This window comes from Protobothrops mucrosquamatus, unplaced genomic scaffold (genome assembly GCF_001527695.2).
Source record: "Protobothrops mucrosquamatus isolate PMUCROS unplaced genomic scaffold, P.Mucros_1.0 scaffold_99, whole genome shotgun sequence".
Classification (NCBI taxonomy): Eukaryota; Metazoa; Chordata; class Lepidosauria; order Squamata; family Viperidae; genus Protobothrops; species Protobothrops mucrosquamatus.
The window spans coordinates 1938191-1957353 of NW_015386175.1; the positions used below are offsets into that span (position 1 = coordinate 1938191).

At 40.2% G+C, this 19163-nt stretch overlaps 2 protein-coding genes across 3 annotated transcripts in view; both read right to left on the reverse strand.

Annotated features, from left to right (window-relative positions):
* The window catches only part of DNAI2 (dynein axonemal intermediate chain 2), a 55172-nt gene extending 50327 nt beyond the window's left edge, over positions 1 to 4845 (reverse strand). For both annotated transcript variants that reach the window (XM_015815238.1, XM_015815230.1), the window contains exons 1-2: positions 4790 to 4845; positions 1170 to 1360 (exon numbers count right to left, since the gene is read on the reverse strand). In XM_015815238.1, the coding sequence (XP_015670724.1) occupies positions 1170 to 1352 (183 nt within the window). In that variant the 5' untranslated portion in view covers positions 1353 to 1360; positions 4790 to 4845. The remainder of the gene's footprint in view (positions 1 to 1169; positions 1361 to 4789) is intronic.
* A 6370-nt stretch (positions 4846 to 11215) lies between these two features.
* TTYH2 (tweety family member 2) overlaps positions 11216 to 19163 on the reverse strand; it is a 78745-nt gene continuing 70797 nt past the window's right edge. Inside the window, exon 14 of the mRNA XM_029284020.1 lies at positions 11216 to 11795. Within this exon, the coding sequence (XP_029139853.1) occupies positions 11715 to 11795 (81 nt within the window). The 3' untranslated portion in view covers positions 11216 to 11714. The remainder of the gene's footprint in view (positions 11796 to 19163) is intronic.

The following is a 19163-nucleotide window of genomic DNA, read 5'->3' on the forward strand; positions in this document are numbered from 1 at the left end:
TTCTTGCCCTAGACTTTGAAAGCCAGTAACTGGGCCAGTTACTCACTCAGCCCAACCTACCTCACAGGGTTGTGGTTGTGGGGAAAATAGGAGAAAAAAGGAGTATTAGGTATGTTCACTACCTTGAGTTATTTATAAAAATAATGAAGGTGGGTAAAATAAATGAACAATATCCATATTATGGGTGCCTGTTCATATATAGCAGATAAATTCAGCAAATGGAGTTCTCAGTTTTGTGTTAGAATAAGCTACCTATGTTGAATGTATTTTGACCATTTTCTGCTTTAAAAGATATTCTTAGTGATTATAAAGGTGGCAAAACCCAGCAGATAATGCTGGAGAGGACAAGTAGTGGTATATCTACTGAAATAAGCAACTTCTTGACTTTCTCATCTTTTCTCTTTTCTATAGTTTCAAACTTTCTCAAATGGAAGATCTTTTTCATCTTTGCAGGCTTTTTCCTATATGGACAATAGCCACAACACTTATGGTAACAGTTAATTGAGGGAGGAAGAATTTATGAGGTTGCTATTTTTGAGGGTAGCCATGTGGCTTTCTTATCATTGAGTTCCAGTCGAGATATTACATCATTCCTATTCTTCCTGATATCTTCATCTAGAAAAGTGCTTCTAGATGAAAACTGCTTCTCCAAATGGACACTTCTACATATGTGGAATACCACTCTTATAATCTCATCCTGCATTAGTCTACAGTATCTGGAAATTATGGAAAACCATCACATCTAGGAAGTGCTTAGATAGGGCTGATCAGATGAAAGATGGATGAAAAACACATATTTCTGACCTGCGTGATAATGTTGTAAAATGTTGCTATTTATTAAGAAGGCTAATAATGAATTAGAATTTTTTGGTCCTGTCCTTTGAGTAATCCTTTTGTTTCAAAAAAGGAAACCCCACATTGTACTGTCTGCAAGTACATAAAGATCATCTTTTTACAAGGAGAAAATCTATCTATGTGGTCACTAGAAATTGAAAGCAACTTGGCAGGATATAATAAATCAATTTTACATTCACTGGTGAACAATAACCTTATATTTCTTGCTTATACAAATTATACAGAGAGATTAGCCATGGATCTCATCAGATGATTTCCTTTGAGACAGAAACAAATATACTGTAGAAGTTGCTCTTCAAGTTCAAGCAATTTACCTCATGTTCTGACATGTCACCAGCACATTGCACTCCGGTATCAATGGGGTCTCTTTCAATAAAATTTGTTGCTAATATTGGATCTGGCTGAATGTCCACATTGATCTCTGCTGCCCGATCGGAAAAGTTGCATTGTCGACCAAATTCACTGCGCTTCTTCAAGTAAACATAGACAATCTCCATGCTGCTCACTTCAAATGAAAGAAGAAAGTTAAACTGTTTTTCTGATATTACTTGGAGAATTTACTACCCAAAATGTGTCAGTTACTGAGGTACAGGAAGCTTGGCTTAAGGTTATGGTAAAAGCTGGACCAGATGTGAGGGATATCAGTATAGCGGGTTATCTTGACCATTTTTCTGAAATTATTTGAAATGGTCATAACACCACTCTGAGCATCTTCATCCAAAACATCATTTCTGTTAAAGGAACTTTGTATTTTTCCAGCAGTCAAACTACAATATTCTATTACTAGGAAACAGCTGGAAAACCAATTAACCTAGCAATGTCCAAGGGAAAGGGTTGTTATTTGTAGGCATCACCTGGATAGTGATTACGACTTCATTGGCAAACAATGATGCAATAACTTTAAAGATGCTCCTTGAATACTTACTTAAAGAGTACAGTACTCTTGGGAAATTAAGACTTTTGATAGCAGCTGAGCAAGTGTACTTTTTTTAGTTTAATATAAAAAAGAGGCAGAGCAGAAATAGCTAAAGCAACTAAATCTTCTAATATTCTTATTTTGCAATGAGACAACAAATGTAGGAAACAGTATGGCAGAATGTGGAGGCAGAGTGAAAAGAGGGATCAGCCTAGAATCCCTATGTAGCCACAAGTGAACTAAGTACAACCCTTCCCCCAGTGCTGTTGACTTTATCTAACTCCAATCAGATGCTAATTGTTAGTTGAGAAGATTCCCATGCATAGGCTTTTAGCAATAAATCAGTTATTGAACCTACAGTATATGCATGGATCTGGTCTTTTGTACCTGCCAACAAAGAAAGAAACAATGAAAAGGAATAATACATTTTTGTCCTGGAAAAGACAAATCAGGCTAAAAGTCCTGGAAAGAAAAGTTTCAAATTTGGACAGGTTTCCTAAAACAAAGCTTTTCAGAGATAGTCACTAGTTTTCCTCTGTTAGCAATGGCAACAACCTACTTTGGAACTGTTGCCAAAATAAATATATGGATGTGCTCATAATCCAGGAGGAAAGTAAACTTGAAGATCTATTATAGTTATACTACTCTGTTATTAAAACTCCCACAATCTCCTGTATATTATGGCATATCTTTTGGTGGATCACTTCAAGTCCATTACTACATGTGACAGACTGTGATCTTCAGAAGATTACATCATACTAAAAGTGTTAATATTTAAGAAGCCACAGTACTGTACTTGGGCACTGAAATTTGTTGTCTAGTTGATGCAAACATTGTAGTGTATAGGATACAAAGCTAAACAATACTTTAAAAAATGCTTCTTGAGACATGGTAATCAAAAAGTCTAACTTCAAAGACCTATGTTAATATAAGTTAAAATTCTAGAAGTTCCAGAATTATTTTGTCAGAATAATTATATAATACATATGCTCAGCAGTGGATAAACTTTGAAAATGAAATATAAAAATAAAATATAAAACTATAGAAATAAAACATCATAAAAATTATCACTATAAAAGTAATTTAGTTCATCAATTTCATCATGATTCTCAGATACTGAGAGGAAGAAACTACCATTATCTGAATGCAACCTCCCAAGGGAAAGAAAAATAGATAAACATTATATGGATATGTGTGTATGTGTGTGTGTATATATATTTTATTGCATGCAATTAATAGATAGAAAGTAAGCACTGTATTTTAAAAGTTACAATGTGACTAATAACAAACTCAGTCCATGCTACTTCTTGAATATCATCTGAAAATATGGAAATCACAAACATAAGGTCCTCTTTTTGCTTGATATGAAGTGAATATTTACAGGATGTTTTTCAATCCCGAGGGCTTTTCATATGATTGAGATGATCTGTATGAAACATGTTCTTTCAGGTATCATGTTCTCAAAATGTTTAATACTTGTAACTTAATGCCAAAATCTTTAACCTGATTTGCTAGCAAATGGCACCCATTTCTTACCAATAGTCAAGAAGTTTTACACATGGCATTAAAACCATGCTGCTTCATTTGCATTAGTTATGGCTTCAAAGCCATTGCATAATGGCAATTTCCTATAGTGTACTATATTATAATCAAGAACAATTTGCAGAGGCTTTAGGTCCCCTTATTTTCAGCTCTTGGAGCTTTCCAAATATCATGCTGCCAAAATACCAAATAACGCAATTTCCCACCAATTCCAGCAGGAAATGCAATAAAATTAATCCCCCAAAAGGCCCAATACATCTTTTATATCATAAATAGTTCCCCAACTTCCATCTTTACCCATAGTCAAGTGACATCATAACATCTCTTATTACTAATGCAGTGATTGTCAGTGGGCAAAGTCATTTTAAAAAAAACATCATCTGCCCCTTCTTTTGACAACTTTAAATGCACTTGAGGGCCAAAGGGGAAGGCGACAAAAGTAGTTTAACAGATAGAGGCATGATTGCACAGAAGAAAGATTAGGATTTTTTTTTAAATCTTATTGTAATCATAATATAGTATCCTGTTTCCACCCATGATCTGTCAGATTCCTGTGGGAAATGTACAAAATGGCAATGACGCAACGGCTCTGTTTTTGTTCACCAGCATCTGATGTTGTGAGGCATATTGCCTCAGCATGAAGATCCAGTCAGCATATAGACATGATTCATGTACTGTAGTATGCAACAAAAGCTATTAAATTTGGAATTTGAGATATCTGGTGAGCAACTCTGATAAAAAAAACAGCAGAACAAGAAATGGAGGGATTAGAGAATTGGTGCTGGAAAAAAAAGACAAGGCTATTGAAGAAAAAAACCCAAGAGATAGACAAATGATTTGTTGGAGGTTTTTTTTCAGAATTTTAATCATTATAATTTCTATATGCCTGACAATTTTGAGATGGGCAACTATATAAATCATATATATTACTTTATTTTCCTGAGCTTCCTGTATTGTTTTCCTAATTACTGTGAGTACTATAGGTTACTGTCATTATGCAGTGATCTTGAAGCCATAGCTAATGTAAATAAAAATAAATAAATCTTACAAGATTGAATCAGGGTTGGCCACCCGGACTAGAGGTTTATTCTTCCATAAATCTTAATTTGACTTAATTTGACTAAGAGTCCCTTGAAACTGAATTCTGGTTATTTTGTTTATTTGTTGAAGGCTAGAGTTTATCCTTGAAAGATGTAAAGGATAAAAACAGTACCCCTAAGCATGTACAGAATCCATATCCTTCCATCACACGGAAACTGGGGTCAGCATTCTGGGAACTAGATAAGACAGTAACAAGATCTGATTCTGGAGACCATCCCAGCTAGCAAAAACCCTGGAAGGAGGGGAGTTTCGCACGTGGCGGATTCAAGGAAGGAACCCCGTGGGAGACACAGCGAGGAGGTAGAAGCGTGTTCCCTTCTCCTCCGGGATCAAACCCTCCATCAACTCCCGCCACCCCAGTTCCCGCCTCCTTACCCCCGCTCTTCTCCCAGACAGTCCAGTTCCACCTTGGACTGTAGCGTTTACTCTCGTCTCCTAGCAACGGGTCCTTGTGTCACGTGACGGCGACAATTCATTTTCCTAGAAGCAAGGAGAAACCATCTGCCAAGCCTAGCGGGGGAAATGAACAAAGCGGAAGAGAAACAATACATCACACGCACACACACACCCGCCACCATCAATCCTCTCTTAAATGTGGCCATAGAGAGAATGGAGATTCCCAGATTCAATAAGCAAAAAGTATGTCTTCTGAGTAAGTGCAGAGTGCGTTAGCACTATAGTCCAGACCCCTACAGCAGAAAATGGGCGAACGCCCAATCAGATAATGTTGTAGCATTACCTTCAGCTTAGTGCCCATGTTTACCAGATCCGGACTGCAAATATTAGGACGACCACCACTATACAGGCTTTTTGTCTCACTTTCTTTTTTTGCTACCTTTTCTGTCCGGGTTATTGCAGCCCGGTAGGGTTTGTTTTTTTTTCCATTACGTATTTTCTTCTTTTCCCCTTCCGTCTCACAGACGTATGGAAGGGAAAATGATGCCCAACGAAGCGGCGACAGAAGAGATAGCAACGCTGTGCAAAACTCACGATTATCACAATCCTCTCACTTTTACAAACTTGATTAAGACCGGAAACCGTCGGGTTTCTTCGAGCCTCAGCAAACCGAACGAATCGCCACCTCTGATTATTTCGTCTTAAGCTGCAGTTCCCCTTGGATTTTTTTGATAGGGGAATGACAACTTTCGGGTTAAGCAGTGGTGTGCCGCTTAAGAGGGCATCGTATTTGTACTGTTCTCTGTAGAAAGAGCTATTTCTGAAATAACCACTGTTCCAACAGAAGAGAATATCAGTAGCTCAGGGTTGAAATGTGGAGTTGTTGGTGCTCTCTGAGCTTGGTAGTTTGCTTGCAGACATTTCGTTACTCAACTAGGTAACATAATCAGTGCTTGAGTGCAGGGCTAGCATTGGTGATGTTACCTAGTTGGGTAATGAAATGTCTGCAGGCAAACTACCAAGCTCAGAGAGCACCAACAACTCCACATTTCAACCCTGAGCTACTGATATTCTCTTCTGTTGGAACAATGGTTATTTCAGAAATAGCTCTTTCTACAGAGAACAGTACAAATACGATGCCCTCTTAAGCGGCACACCACTGCTTAACCCGAAAGTTGAATAATATGAATAATATGGGTGCAAAGAGCCGACAAAGAATTATGGCAGAGAACCTGTGAGATTCAGATCTAAGTGGAAAATATATTCCTGCTTTTTTTTTACTGCTTTTTGTTCAAAGTAAAACAAAGAGTTTAAACATCTCTTAATTAGTATTGTCATTAGCACTATTGTGTATTGCTATTTCATTACACAATAGCTTTCCCAACCACATTCCCATGGCCTCTATCTCTGGAAAAAGAATCACACTAATTGAGGTTTGAATCCTGGAAAATTTTTAATTATGCTAAACCCAGTCACAGATGGCTGGATTCCAAACAGTGAATATTATTTGAAAATACGGGTTGGTGTAATTTCAATTGTGAGAGAGATTAAGCCTGAATCACTTTTTAGGACTCCACATACACAACTTGTACCTTGAGTTTATTACAAACTCTTAACAAGGAATGCTTTTGGACATTGGAAAATATAATTTTGCTTCGGCCTCAGTTTAAACTATGCAACATCAAAAAGCTGTTTCTCTATATTTCATGCTCCTTAGATCTCTTGTGTATAATGTGCATAATGCTGTGTTCTTGTTGTGAGTTCAAAGCCCAAACTGATGGTAATGCAGCTCCAAGGCTTTATTATTGTGGATATTCTGATACAAGTTATAGACATTTAATGCCAGGATAGCTTTTGCAGTAAGGAAACACTCTTATGTTTAAAAGCCCGTTGTTCCAAAAATAACAATAGTGTCTCGTTTGCTTATCTCCAAGGACAATGTAGATAGTCCTCAACTTGCGACCATAATTGAGCCCAAAATTTCTGCTGTGAAGTGAGACATTTGTTAAGTGAGCTTTACCTCATTGTACAACTTGCCACAGTTAAGTGGACCACTGAAGTTGTTAAGTTAGTGACATGTTGTAAAGTGAATCTGGCTTCCCCATTGCTTGACAGAAGGTTGCAAAAGATGATCGCATGACCCTAGACACTGCAACCATCATAAATATGAGTCAGTTGCCAAGCGTCTGAATTTTGATCTTCATGACCATGGGGATGCTACAAGGGTAGTAAGTGTGAAAAACAGTCATAAGTCACTTTTTTCAGTGCCATTGTAACTTTGAACAGTAACTAAATGGACTGTTGTAAGTTGAGGACTACCTGTACATTGTCTGGATTCACATATGCTTAAACCCCAGGTAAATAAAATAGTCACTCTATTTTATTTTCACATATTTACACTGAAATAACCAAATTATGCCTTATCTTAATGCTCAGAATTCCCCAAATGCTGAAACAATGATTGGATCTCTGAACCATAAACTAACCAATCCCATTTTACCCTAATTTTGTGAAAATCCAGTGACTAGATTAAAAAGAGTCTGATTGTTATCTGGAAAGCTAGTGTTTTTGTGTGTGGTTACCTTTCTTGGAGAGAAACATTTATATATGTACCCTCACTGCCATTCATTTTGGTCCAGGGAAGACTATGTCAAGTGATTGTGTCAGTTAACATCATCATCATACTTTAATCAAGAATAAAACCATGCCCCCCAACACTGGCCAGGCAAGCTACTGTATGCAATATAAACAATAAACCCCACACTCATCAGCACTGATGATGTTACTTAGTCGGGTAATGAAATGTCTGCAAGCAAACAACCAAGGATTCCATCATTACATCAAAAAGATCAGTTGATGTAGTAGGGCAGTGGTGGCGAACCTATGGCACAGGTGCCAGAGGCGGCACTCAGAGCCCTCTCTGTTGGCGTGTGCGCCGTCGCCCCAGTCCTAGGCCTTCAGCTGGGTTTTATAAAACCTTTTCGCTTTAGGCCTCCGCTGCCATGTGCAAAAAAAAGGTTCAGTCAATTTCAACTTCTTGCGGGAAAAAAAAGATCTTGCAATGTTGGAATTGATTGATTGAACTTTTTAGTCCCACCCAGTCTGCCGTTACCACTGCAGCCATGCCCACCCAATGGGCCACACCCACCCATTTGGCCACACCCAGCCAATGGGACACACCCACCCAGTACCCGATGATGCATAAGTGGGTTTTGGGTTGCAGTTTGGGCACTCGGTCTCTAAAAGGTTTGCCATCACTGTAGTAGGGGTTTGTCGTCATCAAGCAAATAATCACATTGTCCATTCTGGACAAAGCTACATGATATAGTACACATGCACATTATGCTTTTAGCAACAGTTATTGAACATCACAGTCAGGGCAAAAACTGTAGAAGAGCTTGCTTTTAACCCTTTCCCCCACTCTACACATTTAAATATATGTTTAACTTGCATATCTCATTCCAGTTGGGGAAGGGAACAATTTTTTTTTTTAAAAAAAGTTAAGCACAATAAGTAATGCCAGGGTGCTTTAAGAAAAGAGAACTGGAGTCCATTTTGAAACTCTGATACTGGTTGCTCTTGGAGAGCCCAATTAAGACACAGTAAGTTTGCATTTATCAAGTTTCAGTATTAGTATACTTCATGAATGTCATGAAGTATAATTCAGACATTTCCAATTTGAGATTTAAATCTTGCTGTTCACATTACATTTTCTTATAAAACCAGAGAATAATTCTAATGTTCGATTGTTGTCACCAAAGTGTATTATGATATTGAGAGTCTGAAAGACATTTAGGACTTACTGATTGATAATTTATGCTCATTGCAGATTTAAACTTCTGTTTAGCATACTATTTTCCAAATCAAGACAGGTCTTTTTTTTGGTAGGCCTTGATTACTGTATGAATTACACACATTGCAGCTATCGTCTTAAGAAGCATCTGCTCTGGTTATATATGCTTGCATTTTCAGGTTTTCTTTCAGATTTATAATATCATATACTATTTTATTTAATAATGTAATTAAAACAATGCAGGCCTCTACTAATAGTGTGTCTTTTTTATTTTTGTCAATGTAGTACTTAAAGTATATCTAATAATAACTAACCCCAAACACAAAATTCCACATTGTAAGCAACTGAAATCAAACTAAATTAAAAAAAAAACACAGGAAAATGAAACTCATATTTTAGTATGTGTTTATTATCAGTTTCCCAGTCAGTACATATAAATCAGGCACAGCTCTGAAGTAGCCTGTGATAAAGTTAATTCACATGCATTTTTTGTTTGTTTTAAAAAACAATTTTAATTGTACTGTTATCAATAGCATCACCTATAGCATAAAATTAAGATTCTCTTCTCCCTCTGTCTTAAAAATGTAGCCAGTCACATATAAGATGGATACATAAATTATGTTGCCGTATATGATAGGTACAAGTTATCCTTGATAGAAAGACACAGTATGTAATTGCTGTCAAGTAATTAAAAATCTCCATGTCACATTATGTATCTTGGAGGGAAACTCTCTACCTTTAGAGTTGTTAGCACTGTAATTATCCTTTCTGTAGTAGTTGTCGGTGACAATTTTGAACAATGTGCAAATTGTCCAAATACTAGATTGGCACCACTGGACACATGCATTTTCAGTAGCCTGTGAAGATATTCTGAGTTCTTTGAACTTAGTTGGGGAAACCCATTTGTTTATATGCTGCCAAGACAGTGCTCGCATATTGCTTTCACTTCCAACTATGCCTAAGTATAAAAAGGTAAGCTAACTCATTTGGGAACATTTAGCGTAACCCAAGAAAATGTAACTCGTTAACTTTAAAAGGGTTGCTTTTGGCAAAAATTGAAATCAGACCTGTAAGAGGCTTTGATTCTTCAATTTGACATACTGTACTTTGATTTCCTTCCTTCAGTGCCTCTTATTTCCTTGGAGTCCCTCCTGTCAAAAATGTTATTTCTTTTACTTTCTCTCTCCAACAGTAGATAACAAGAATCGGATTCTGTTTCAGAAAAGCCCACAAGATCTTCATTACCTGAGGGAATGATATGACAGTATCTCCTGCCCGTGATTGCTCATACAAATGGTGACTAGACTGGAAAAGAAATCTTAACACTGGTAATCGGAAATTGCTGCTGAGACAAAGGACAGACTACCTGGCACTATTTTAACATCCAACATATTGTCATTGCTCATCTCCTGGTGGCTAAGATAAAATGAGAGCCAGCAATTCTCAGGGCAGATACGTCAACAACTGTTCTACTTCAAGGACATGAAGAGCAGGATAAAAAGCAGTGGGAAAGGCAGAAAGAACAGCAGTGGCTATGAGAAGGAAAATACACTCTCACAGTGAAAGAGGGCAATTGGCAGATTAATCTGGTTTCAGTCTAGTTTGCAAGGAAGAATCTTAACAAATTAGATTGAGTATCTTAAAAATTTCTGCTGAGTTAAGGCCTGACTAGCAGTCCTGTCAAGCTGTGTGAAGCTGGGGACTGCTCTTTAGTCTTGATTTGGGGAACCTGAAACTCACCTCACTTTACCCTTATAGAACTGGCCCCTTACAAGAGCCAAATGTGTGCAAGTAACAATGGAAGTTATGAACACTTCCTAATTTCATGATATTACAGTTCTTTCGTGGATGGAGAAAGCAAGACATTACTTGGAAGAAACTATACTGTCATCTTTTCAACATTACCTGCATATTAGTGTAGCAAATCCAGCCCAAACCAATATTCCCTGGTATTGTTGATTCCCTCACATAGTAAGAAAAATGTATTTTTGAATATGTCAGCATTTGCCATACAAATACATTATCCGGAAGGTTAATTTTGCCTTTGCTTTTATTCCCCCTTTGGGGAAAAAAAAATCAGTGCCAAAGTCAGAAGTTGGCTTGCAAAGAACATAAAAAAGGACTAATCCTTAATAACAGAAACCTATAAAAACAAACACAAAAATTATGTTCTTTGGATAGCCAAAGATATAAAACATAAGACTAAAACAATAGCAAACCAAATAATATATGCAATAGAACAAAAAAAGTCATTTGTTCTAAATAATACCTGAGGCCACCAAAACAGGAGTTGATGAATTCATGTCAGTTCTTTATGCAAAAGAGCGAGTGACAAGTGGTAATGCTGTGCATGGATTTTGTATCACAAGATACCAAACAGGTTCTATCAAAAAGGATGATGGATGATACAGTACCAAGCCGACAGTAAGTTCTGTGCAGAGGCCTCTTCAGAGGACACTAAAAATTCACTCTTCTGTCAGCATTGCATGTAATTCAGCACCTTCTTTCACGGCAACCCCATTTCTCTGAGGTTAGTTTAGCATTGTACACCATGTGTCAAGTGTTCACTTTACTCGTACAGTGTACTGGTCTTATTATCTGCCCTAATAAAAACAAAAAAAGGAAGACTGAACCACCCTATCAGAGATGAACAAAACTGCCCCAAAATTAGGGCAGAGGAAAAGGAAACAGGACTCATAGCTTAATTGCAAACCCATGACAAGCCAAATCCTAATTTCACATCTCCCCAATGTAAGAAAACAAAGTTTGGGGAGGCCACTTGCAGCAGTGACAGAAAATGAGCAGGAAATCAATAGACCTCTGACCCCTAGCTCTTTGGATGGAAGATCTGGGTACCATTCTGGGTCTGCAACGGAGGAAGACGTAATATTGGAAGAAGAAACGCTGCCAGTCAAGCACACAGGATAATCCTTGAAGAGCACCTGGACGGCCAGCAGGAATTTTCTTCAGCTGATCTGTTTTCAACACCTTTTGAACACCTGACCAGTTTGCTAGGAAAGCAATCTTATTCCCAGCAGTCTATGGGCCTTCAGAGTTATTATTGGGTTTCACTATAGCATCGCAGGTGGTTTCTTCTCTACAATCTGAGTGCTAGGCTGGAAATTCGTTGCTAGGCTGTCGCCGGAAATCATCATTAACCGCAAGATAGGTGGCTCGCATACTTGGAGAATACTAGACAGAGGAGATAAAATGGGACAGAAGTTATACATTGTGAGTTCAACAATGAGCTTAGGATTTTACTGATAGAAACTACAGAAAAACTACTAAGATTCCTTCTAAAGTCTGATAGATGAAGTTCTAGCTCTACGGAACCAACCAGAAATAAATGTGCTGATGATTTATACCATCAGGAACAGAAGAACAAGCTTGACCATTAGCAGAGGTGGAGTGGGATGAAATGACAACAGAAAGGTAACTAGAAAAAAAAACAAAAAAACGTCGGCAAGGCCTAAAGATCCTGTGATTCCAATGAGAAATTAGGACAGGCATCCAGCTGCCATTCTACTGAGACACAACAGTAGTGGAGAAAAGGAGAATCTTTTACAGGAAAGTTGTGAATTGATTACACAAAAACCAACAGCAAAGTACACATTAGAACAGTATTGAGCTTTGTACCTTTTAAAATTCAACAGAAAGTGTAAAAAAGTTTCTTTTCCATCAGAGGTACAGAATACAGAAGGAACCTTGGAAGTCTTCTAGTCTAACCACCTGCCCAAGCAGGAGACCCTATTACACCATTCTGACCAAACAGCCATCCAATCTCTTCTTAAAAACTTCCAGCAATGGAGCACCCACAATGTCTGAAGGCAAGCCATGAAGGAGTAGAGTAGAGTAGAATAGAAACAGAGCAACAGAATTGGAAGGAATCTTGGAGGTCTTCTAGTCCAACCCCCTGCTCAAGCAGGAGTCCCTATACCAGTGATGGCGAACCTTTTAGAGACCAAGTGCCCAAACTGCAACCCAAAACCCACTTATGCATCGTCGGGTGCCAGGTGGGTGTGGCCCAGTGGGTGGGCGTGGCTGCGGCGGAAACAGCAGACTGGGTGGGACTAAAAAGTTCAATCAATCAATTCCAACTTTGCAAGATCTTTTTTTTTCCGGCGAGAAGTTGAATTGACTGATTGATTGAACCTTTTTTTTTGTACATGGCGGTGGAGGCCTAAAACGAAAAGGTTTTATAAAACCTAGCTGAAGGTCTAGGACTGGGGCAACGGTGCGCGTGCCCACAGAGAGGGCTCTGAGTGCCACCTCTGGCACCTGTGCCATAGGTTCGCCACCACTGCCCTATACCATTTCAGATCATCTTCAGTCCCATTAGCAAGAAAAGGTTCCTTAAAAGGCTTTAGAGAAGATGATAGAATTAAGTTAGGTTCTTTTCCTATTTGCCATAAGTGAACAATGGAAAATTTAGAAAATAACCAAGATACAATTTATCAAAGAGTCTTTTTTCAATTGTTAGAATTGGATATCACAGTTTAAGTACATAAAATGGGCAATGCAACCTAAAATGTTTCATGGGAAATACCATAAGGAGTTTTGTGATCTGTGAGGTTCCTTTTAGCATTCATCTGAATGGAATTTTCTTTGCAATATGTCAGATGATTTTCAGATTTGAATTCTGCCAAAATCTGAACAGACTTGGATGAGAAGAGGGCTGAGATGATGTTGGGAACTATATCCCCAAAAGTAGGAGATGCCTAGGATATTAAATACAATTAATATGCTTATCCTCCATATAATTAATGACGATGCCATTTTGAAGACTAAAATGCAATTTACTTCCCTTTTATTACAAACCTATGTATTAAATTTGCAAAGCAGAGAATCCAGCACTTTTTAAACAGTTCAAGCACAGGAAATGTGTGGTTCTTAGTCATTTTTTTTTCTGAAGAAGACATATCCTTTTGAAATCAGCAAAGATTTATTAGTTTACCAGCAGCCAGTAAGTTGGAATCTGCCAGGAACTAAGCACAGGACTATCTATGTATGCTCAGTTCAAACACATCAAAAGTATAGCTAGTTCTAAATTCAATTTCAGACATTCCTATAAAAAGATAAAAGTAAGCATATACAGTTAATCCTCAACTTACGTTTAGTAACGGTTCCTTTAGTGACTGTTCAAAGTTACAACGGCACTGAAAACAGTGACTTATGACCATTTTTCAGTTACAACTTTGCAGCCTCTCCATGATCACCTGACCAAAATTCAGATGCTTGGCAACTGGTTTATATTTATGACTGTTGCTGTGTCCCAAGGTCATGTGATCACTTTTTGCGACCTTCTGACAAGCAAAGTGAATGGGGAAGCCAGATTCACTTAACAACCAGGTTACTAACTTATGAACTGCAGTGATTCACTTAACAACTGAGGCAAGAAAGGTCATAAAATGGGGCAAAACTCACTTAACAACACAAATTTTGAACTCAATTGTGGTCGCAAGTCGAGGACAACCTGTATGAGTTTTCTATTCACTGGACAGGTGAGATTGCCATTCTTTTTTTGCACTCAGCAAACAGTGTGGTTGATTGATCTGAATAATTAGAGAATAATAATAATAATAATAATAATAATAATAATAATAGTAGTAGTAGTAGTAGTAGTAGTAGTAGTAGTAGTAGTAGTAGTAAAGTTGGAAGGGACCTTGGAGGCAGGAAACCCTATACCATTTCGGACAAATGGCTGTCCAGTCTCTTCTTAAAAACTTCCAGTGTTGGAGCATTCACCGCTTCTGGAGGCAGGTTGTTCCATTGGTTAATTGTTCTAACTGTCAGGAAGTTTCTCCTTAGTTCTAAGTTGCTTCTCTCCTTGACAGATTAGTCTGATTAAGTTATAAGCAAGATACTGTCTCTCAAGCTAGTCATCTCTCGGGGAAGCAATGATAATAAAATGGGAAGTGGGAGAGAGGACATTCGCCTCAAGAAATTTGGAGGAAGATGGTATGTAAATACAATTAATTAGAATATCCAATTCTTCCCTAATCTAAGGCCACTAGCTGCTGTTAAGTAGCAAATAGCCACTGACTAAGCAGTGAATGAACCCTTAATTTTTCCACTTTGTCCATCTTGGAGAAATTTTTTCCAAAATATTTCTTGTAGATTTTAAAAAAATACTCATTAATCCAGCATTAGGGCCGGGTGATGGTTTCCTTGCATTTTGTTGAGATTTGTTAAGTTTTCCCTCTACATCATGCTTTCTAGTTTGTGAGCTCAAGCTAGAGACAATCCTGTTTATCCAGTGTTGTAGTCGCCATTTCAGGGAATTGTTTTTGAAATGATATGGTCTTCAGCTCCTGGTTTTTTTGGTTTGCAGTCAATTCTAATGAAATCACCCACCCCCTGCATTTATTTATCAGCATAATAGTCTATTACTATCTAGAAGATCTCTAAGGAGTAGAGGTAAGAGTTGGGTTTATTAATACAGACCACACACAAAGTGATAGACAAATGGGAAGAGACTGGACAGCCATTTGTCCGAAATGGTATAGGGTTACCTGCCTGAGCAGGGGGTTGGACTTGATGACCTCCAAGGTCCCTTCCAACATTATTATTATTATTATTATTATTATTATTATTATTATTATTATTATTATTATTATTATTATTATTATTATTATTATTATTATTATACAAATTTCTGGCATGCTGGAAATATAGCACTAAGGAACAACTGTGTGCCTATATACACACACCTTCTCTAATTGTACCAATGACTCATAATAAAGTTAGAGCACCTTTCCCTAAATCTGTGCCCTCCAAATGAGTTGGAATTACAGTCTGTAGAAATCCCTTCCCCCCCCCCCATTGCTGTACAGAATGGGACAACTCGCCACAGTTGCTGATTCGCTGCTGGTTTGCCATGGCCAACTCACCACGGCCTGCTCGCCATGGGACAACTTGCCGTGGTCGACTTGCCATGGGACAATTCAACGGTTTTATTTATTTAAAATAATAATAATGATTTTTTTTTGTCATTCTCATTTCATTTTGTCCCCTCCTTTTGCATCCTTTCTTTAATGATTCTCTTCCACCATTTCTTTAATATTATGTAACTTTTGCCTTGAGACAAATTGGCCATGGTGAATTGTTCCGTGGCAAGTTGGCTGTAGCAAGTTGTCTTAGATCCTTGCTGTAGCTTCAGTATATCTGGGGCACATTAGGTTAGAGAATGCAGGCCTGGAAAATATAATTGGTATATATGAGTGCAATTATTTATTATTAGAAAGTTGTGTCTTTCCAGTCACAGCTTTAAGAAAAATTATTCACAGACTACTTTTCTGGAATGGAATAAAGCTTGAAAGTGTTTCCTTAAGGCATTTAAATCTTATTGAAATTGGACTACTTGCTATATGGAGAAGAGCTACATTTAATTTTGCCATCAGCTTTGAGGTTTTTGCAATAGCAAATATCTGCAACATTAAAGCCTCCCAAACTGGGAGATTAAGATTAAAGCCTCCCAAACTGGCACAGCCCCAACTTTTAAATGCTCAAATTAGAAATAGTTCCTTGAATATTCAAACAACTGTTAGGCTTGAAAATGGATTGTGGCAGCTTGTAATACAAATATCAACTAGTCTTCCTGATCAATCATGAAGCTGGCAACATTTTTGCATATGCTTTCCATCTTTCAGGTAGATTGATATTAATTTTAATAGTTCATATCACAAGGCATTTGACTCCATGAAACATATACATTTCTTAGAATATTCTGCATATAAAAAACAGGGTTGCGTTTAAACATGGATTTAATTTGCATTTTTCTAACATCACAACATAAACCTGAGTCTGCTTACACATCAGATGAGAATCCAGTGTCACATGACTATGCAGAATGAAAGAATTCAGCTGTGACATTAGAAAGAGGCAGCTGATATTCTGTTTACATCCTAATGACTGAACTGAAATGTACCCACTTCTCTGTTTTATAAGGCATGCAAAGTTCATCCATACAGAATGATGGCAAATGGCTTAGGATTTGTCTATCTAGGGCAGAGGTAGGCAACCTTGGCTCTTTTATGACTCGTGGACTTCAACTCGTGGACTTCAACTCCCAGAATTCTGGGAGTTGAAGTCCACGAGTCATAAAAGAGCCAAGGTTGCCTACCCCTGATCTAGGGAATCGCTTGTCTCTGGAAAACTGGTTCCATTAATATATCTGCAGCTTCAGCTTCCTGAGCTATAGCATAGGACAGGCATGTCCAAAGTCCGGCCCGCGGGCCATTTGCGGCCCGCGGCCCGGTTTAATCCGGCCCTCGAACAGCCCTCCCTGCTCTATTAAATGCGGCCCTCCCACGGCCCTCCGGCAAGTCCCATGAGAGAGAGAGAGAGAGACAGAGACAGAGGCACTTGCACTTGCACTTCTGTCTCTCTCTCTCTCTCTCTCATGGGACTTGCCCCCTCGCAGGGCTCCTCATTGGCCCTGCGCCCGGGTGCCCCGCCCCCTGGGAGAAGGGCGGACAGGAAGTTCCTTTCCCAGGCTGGCCCCGTCCCAGGCGCACGTGGCTGGGGAGCCATGCGGGGAAGCCCCAAGATCCCCGCCCGGCTCGTTCCCGCCGCCGCTGCCGCCCAGCTCATTGCTGCCGCCGCCGCCGCCGCCGCCCAGCGTGTTCTTGCCACCGCCGCAGCACCGCAGGGAACGGAAAGGAAGGGGGGAGGGCTGCGTGTTCCTGCCACCGCCGCAGCCGCCCGGCTCGTTCCCGCCACCACCGCGGCCACCCAGCTCGTTCCCGGCGTCGCCCCGGCCTGTGATGCTCCAGGTACGGCCCTCCCCCCTTCCCTTCCGTTCCCTGCGGCGCTGCGTGTCGAGGCCGGGACGGAATACCCCGGGCCGCCGCAGCCAAGTGCGAAGGGGAGCACTGCCGCGAAGTGGCTACGGGGCAGGTGGTGCGCCCCCCCCGGCTTACTTGTTCCAGTCTCGGCTGGGGCATCGCTTCCTGGGCTGCTCCCTGGGCAGCCGAACCAGCCACATGTCTCCCCGTGCTGGGCGGCAGTCATGGCTGGTGCGGCGGCCAGCGGGAGCATCGCTCCCCGGGAAGCCGAACCGGCCACATGTCTCCCCAGCCCAGGCCGGACGGCAGTCAGGCATGAAGCTCGCCTGGCTGCCTCAGGGCTCTCCGCCGCCCAGCCCCACCTTGGCCCCATCGGTGGCACCTTCCTCGGGCACTTTCAGGGAGCCGCCGCTGCTGCCCTCGTTGCTGCAGGAGAAGGAGACCTTGGGATTAGAGGGCGGCGGGGCTGGCGGCGATCGGGACCCCCCCCCCTCGTCGGCACTCCCCGTTGCCGGCGCGGCCGCCCATGGTGCACCCGGCCTTGGCGCCCTCCTCTTAAGATGGCAAAGTGGCTGAGGATGCGGCGGGGGCGGTGGCCGCGGCGGGGGCGGCAACGGGGACCCCAACGATGCTGCAGTGGCTGCCGCCAGAGCCTTCCTGCTCCCCCTCCCTGCTTGTTCAGCTGAAGTAGCGATGGGGGGGCGGCCAGGAGCTTCTACCTTCCATCCTGCTCTCCCTGCCCGTTCGGCGCCATCTGCCTTTCATTCTCTCTCTCTCTCTCCTAACCTGGAGGGAGAGGGAGAGAGAGAAAGAGAAAAGAAAGAGAAGAGAAAGAGAGGAGAGAGGGAAAGAGAAAAAGTGGAAAGAGAAAGAGGAAAGAGAAAGAGGGGAAAGAGAGAGAGAAAGTTAGAGGAAAGAGAGGAAGAGAAGAGAAAGAGGAAAAAGAGAAAAAGAGAAAAGAGAGAAAAAGAAGAGAAATAGAGGAAAGAGAAAGAGAGGAAAGAGGGAAAGAGAAAGAGGAAAGAAAGAGAGAAAGAAAGGAAAGAGAGAAAGAGGAAAGAAAGAGAGGAAAGAGAAAGAGAAGAAAAGAGGAGAAAGAGAGGAAAGAAAGTTAGAGGAAAGAGAAAGAGGAGAGGAAAGAAAGGAAAGAGAGAAAAGGAAGAGAAGGAAAGAGGAAAGAAAGAAAAAGAGGAAAGAGAAAGGGAGAGGAAAGGGAGAGAAAAGAAAGAGAAAGAAAGCAAGAGGGAGAGGAAAGAGAAAAAGGATTGAGAAAGAGAAAGGAAAGAAAGAGAAGAGAGGAAAGGGAGAGGAAAGAAAGAAGAGAAAGAGAGGAAAGAGAGAGAAAGGAAAGAGAAAGAAAAGAGAGGAAAGAGAGAGGAAAGAGGAAAAGAAAGGAGAGGAAAGAGAAAGGAAAGAGAGAAAGAAAGCGAGGGGGAGAGGAAAGAGAAAAAGAGGAAAGAAAAAAGATTGAGAAAAGAGAGGAAAGAAAGAGGAAAGAGAAGAGAAAGAGGAAAGAGAAATAAAGGAAAGAGAAAGGAAAGAGAAAGGAAGGAAAGAGGAAAGAGAAGAAAAGAGGAAAGGAGAAAGAGAGGAAAGAGAAAGTTAGAGGAAAGAGAAAGAGAGAAAGAGGAAAGAGAAAGAGAGAGAGGAAAGAGAAAGAGGGGGAGAGGAAAGAGAAAGAGAGAGGGGAGAGGAAAGGGAAAGGAAAGAGAGAGAGAGAAAGAGGAAAGAGAGGGAGAGGAAAGAGGCATAAAATAATTCATTTGCATTTAAT